Source organism: Aedes albopictus, chromosome 1 (genome assembly GCF_035046485.1).
Source record: "Aedes albopictus strain Foshan chromosome 1, AalbF5, whole genome shotgun sequence".
NCBI lineage: Eukaryota > Metazoa > Arthropoda > Insecta > Diptera > Culicidae > Aedes > Aedes albopictus.
Window position 1 is genome coordinate 53,477,852 of NC_085136.1, and position 5,001 is coordinate 53,482,852.

At 39.3% G+C, this 5,001-nt stretch overlaps 1 protein-coding gene across 1 annotated transcript; it reads left to right on the forward strand.

Annotated features, from left to right (window-relative positions):
• Positions 1 to 2,006: 2,006 nt before the first annotated feature.
• Positions 2,007 to 4,797, forward strand: LOC134284942 (uncharacterized). The gene is made up of 3 exons (XM_062844540.1): positions 2,007 to 3,314; positions 3,461 to 3,608; positions 3,665 to 4,797. The coding sequence occupies exons 1-3, from the start codon at positions 3,310 to 3,312 to the stop codon at positions 3,866 to 3,868; spliced, it is 357 nt and encodes a 118-aa protein (XP_062700524.1). The 5' UTR covers positions 2,007 to 3,309; the 3' UTR covers positions 3,869 to 4,797.
• The last annotated feature ends 204 nt before the right edge of the window (positions 4,798 to 5,001 follow it).

The window sequence follows — 5,001 nt, forward strand, 5'->3', positions numbered from 1 at the left end:
ATGGTATGAGGGAATGCACAATATCAATGAGATGTGAAAATTTCCATGATATTGAAATCTTTCTAAAGACTACACATCAGCACACTTTGTACTCAGGCTAACTTTCCGCTACTTCGTTTCAATGACTAGTTCAGACAATGAAATTAATCAAGAAAATGGTTAGAAACCAGTACTAAAAATAGTATTATAAATATTTCGGGGAAACGGTACATTCGGGGAAACGGCACATTCGGGGAAACGGTTCGTTCGGGGAATCGTTTTTCGGGGAAATAACTTTCGGGAAAACTTCATTCGGGGAACTGGTTTTCGGGGAAATGTCGTACAATCATAAAAACAACTTGTTTTACTCACGCAAGGCCATTAACAATAAAATCAGCATCAAACTTCAATTTCCGGCCGAAATAATTTACACTAAAAAAAATTATTACTAAATGTGAAAATTGTGAAATGTTTGAATTGTCATAACTTTTTTGTTTATTTTCATGGTAGATTGCTAATACAATGGACCGTTTTCTCTAAAAAATTACGTTGGTAAAAAGATAGGGTTTTGAGATATTTGAGTTTTTGTGACAAAAATGATATTTTTTAATGTTAAAAAAGATTTTTTTCACAGTGTATATTTTCTTAGGAATCGCCATTTAGTTATCTAACTTTGCTGAACAATAAAATCAGCATCAAATCGCGATTCCCGGCCGAAATAATTTACACAGAAAAATTTTTTTTACTAAATGTAAAAATTGTGAAATTTTTGAAATGTTATAACTTTTTTGTTTATTAGTTCACCATCACCAAATTTTTATGGTAGATTGCTTATACAATGGACCGTTTTCCCTAAAAAATTCAAGTTGGTAAAAAGATAGGGTTTTGAGATATTTGAGTTTTTGTGACAAAAATGATGTTTTTCAATGATAAAATAGATTTTTTTTCACAGTGTATATTTTCTTAGAAATCACCATTTAGCTATCTAACTTTGCTTAAAAATTCTTAACAATCGAACAATCCGTTTTTGCTGTGCATATTTTTGAATATTTTTGAACCATTTTCACATATACCCTTTTGAAAAGTTAGTCGTGGCTCTAAATAAAAATTTGATATCGAAAAATGGCGATTTAGATGGAACTGAAAAACTGTGCAAAGTTTCAGTTCAATAGAAAATCATGAATTAAAAATTTTCCTTAATTTTGATGCTGTTGCTTGGAATCGCTCAGGGAGTTACCCCAAGCAGTTCGTGAGATTCCTCTAGGATTATTTTTTCAGCAATTTCGTCAAGAACTTCGTATGAAAGTCTTCCTTGAATTCCATCCGCAATTTCTCCAGAAATTCTCTTGGAACATTCTAAAGAAATTGCTTCATTATTTTTTCAAAGAAGCCTTTATGAAACATCTCTAATAGCTTCTATAGAAGTTATGTAACAAAAAAAAAATAAATAAAAAAAATCATGGCGCACGTTGGGTGCCATATAACCAACAAACATTAATGGAACCCTATAAATGTTATATTTTATTTTTCACTTGGCTCCGCGAAAAATAAGGCAGAACAAAAACGCAAATGCACAATAGTGCACGACTTCACAAATTGACACACACACATAAAACATAAATTTGATACAATACAACACTAAACATAAAATTTGTCTTGCTACCCTGATGGTTAACTATTTACGATCACAGAATGACGAGGTTTCATTTATTGGATTATGTCCATCAGTCACTCCTGGAGTAGTGTTTTGTTAGTGATTGAATTATTGTTAACAGTATTTATAAGCTATGAAAACAACCTGAATTTGATCTAGGAATTCTACTCCTAATGGGCCATCCCGAATCGGGTTTTAATGCAAGACGGCTGCATGTTGATGTCCGTGCTAGGAACCGCTTGCCTGTATGTATGCAAGCGAATTTCAGAAAAAAAACCAGCTCCACTGTATTTTTATTTCCTTCAAGTTGCCGAACCATGCCATGAGTCTGCATTGAAGAATATCATCAACTTACAGCTTACATTTCTTGTCTTCAGGAAAGAACTCATGGGCATTTTAAGGGACCTTAGGAGATTCCATGGGGTCTCAGGAATGCTTAAGAACGTCCCAGAAGGTTTTCGGAGGGTTTCAAGCAGTTTCAAGGGCGCTTCAGAGGATCTCAGGGACGTTTGGGCCATAATCATGATCGTTCTTGGGGTCAAAGGGGTTTTAGGGCGTACCAGAAGATCTTATGAGCAATGCAATTTAGGGGGTCTCAGAGGGTAGGAGGTCTCAGGGGCGCTTCAGGGAGCCTCAGGGGCCCATCAAGGAGCCTCGGGGGCTTTTCAAGGGATCCCACGAGATTTAAAGGGGTCCTAGGGGATTTCAGGGGTTATCGGAGGTATCAGGAGCAATACGAAGGGTGTCAGGGGATACCTCAAGTTCTCAAGGGTATTTCAGAGGGTCTCTGGGGGTTTCAAAGGGGTTCTAGAGGGTCTCAATGGCGGTTTAGAGGAATTAAGAGTGTTCCAGTGATTCTCAGGAGTGATATAGGGAGTCCCAGGGACCAGTAGTGTCAAGTGCGTGTGAGAGTTTGAAGGAGTTTAAAGAAGCCTCAGAAATAAAAAAAAATCATGAGGGTTTCCTGAGCCTTTCATGGGATTTCAGGTAGTTTTCAGTTTAGGCTGGTGTTATGGAACCAGAGGGAGCTATTTGAAATGCTTTCGAAACTCTAAGAACACCCTTGAAATATACCTGAAACACTCTGAAACGACCCTGAAAACACTTTGTAACGACCCTCAAATGCATCTAAACACCTCTGAAACCAGAACAGAGTAAAAAAGCTCAATAATAGCATATTTTGATACGGAGATCAAAAAGTGATATTCGTTTGTTTGAGATAAGAGGTAAAAGTACTGAAAATAATATCTCAATTTTACTCCTGGAACATCATCATCATAGCACATTTAGCTCTTAGCAAGGACTTACCAATAACAGTGATAGTGAACTATTCGATTGATCTTCAAATATCAAATTTTGCTATTGGTTCAAGAGCAAATGTTTGCTATTATTTTCAGTAGAGTAAGGTGGGGCAAAAGTTTCTTTTAATAAATTAACAGTGTAAACAAAAATAAATCTGGCTGCACTGTCATGGGAAGGTCAGTACTTTGACAGCTGAAAACTTAGCATAAAAATTGTTTTTGTTATGGTCAAAAGCGCTGAGTTTTTTGGAAAAGTTTGTTTTGGTCTCCAGAAAAGTAATTTTTCGATCCGCGGCAAACGTGTTTTCTGTGCAACTTTGTCAATTTCACCTATCTGTTATTGTGATCTATTACACTTGAAGGCTCCCTCGAAAGATGCGGTGAGTTGTTTTTGGCAATTGTACATTAATTCAGTGAATTATTGCTAAACATTGTCGGGTGTCTAATGGGGCAAGAGTTCGAATCAATCGCGGGGCAAAAGTTCGAGTTCCTAACCTCATTTGCACATCAATACACTTTTTTGCAGAAACTACGTGCGAAAGTCGGAGAGATCGGTTTGTACCCCCGAGTTGCTCGAACAAGCCCGGCAGAGGATAGCGAATGGGGAATCGAAACTTGCCATTGCCAAAAGCATCGGAATCACCGAAGCTGCATTGCGAAAACGACTGAAAAAGGTAAAATCCCTCGAATTCCAATAAATTTTTTTGCTTTATTTTGTTTTGTATTTTAGGGATACGGCATGGAGAAACTTGGTCGTTTCAAGCCAACCTTCACTACGGAACAAGAAAATGAACTAGCAAGCCACTGCAAAACCCTCGACGAATGCTTCTATGGATTATCGTTTATGGATTTCCGCAGATCAGTATATCAGTATGCCGACATCAACAACATCCCCAGCGGATTCAATCAAGAGTCGCGGGCAGCTGGGAAGTAGTGGGCGCTTTCGTTCATGCGCAGACACAACTTATCTCTCAGAATACCTCAGCAAACCAGCCTTGGCCGGATGATGGGTTTCAACCGAGTGCAGGTTGGCATATTCTTCAACAATTTGCGCGAAATCACCATAAAGTAACGATTCACCGCGGATCGCGTATACAACATGGATGAGACTGGAATGTCGACGGTGCCCAACAATGTCCCCAAGGTTGTGTCTGCTACTGGCAAAAAAGCTGTAGGCAAAATTAGCTACGGTGAGAGAGGAGGGTTGGTTACAGCTGTTTGTGCCATAAGCGCACAAGGGAGTTACGTGCCTCCAGCGTTGATTTTTAAAAGAAAGCGCCAAAAAACAGAACTTATGGATGGAGCACCTTGTGGATCGAAAATGTTTATTTCGGATGCAGGATATATAAACTCCGACTTGTTCTACGAATGGGTAGAACACTTCCAGGTTAGCACAAAGGCCACAAAAGAGAATCCCGTTCTGCTGATTTTGGACAACCACAGTTCGCATCAGTTGCTGAAAACAGTTCTTTACTGCCGAGGGAACGGAATAGTGTTGCTTTCGATTCCTCCTCATAGCAGCCACAAAGTTCAACCATTGGACCGATGTTTCTTCCAGGCGCTCAAGACCAACTATGCTGAAGCTTGCAACAACTGGCTTGTTACACATCCTGGCAGAGTGATCACTCAGTATCAGGTGGCAGAGCTCTTCGGAATTGCTTATGGTTGATGTGCAAGTATTGAAAAGGCAGTCAATGCTTTCAGGATGTGTGGAATCGTCCCTATCAATCCAGGCATTTTTACGGATGAAGATTTTATGCCAAGCGAAGTAACCAACAATAAGGGAAATGAAGAGAACGTCGATCCGGAAGTAATGCACATCCCCAGAAATGATGAATCAGAAATTCCATCCACATTGATTGATTGCCGCAAAAAAGGGAAAGCAAAAGGATAGAATACGACAAGCGGAAGCCTGTCGAACGAAGACCCATCATCCCAGCGTCTTATCTTGCGTCCTGTTATTCCAGCAACACAGAGCACACCCCAAGTTGCAAATGCTGTTGCTTCTTGTTCTAACGCATCTGATCCACAGGCTGGATACAGCGAGAAGTTTGGACCTCTTGTGGC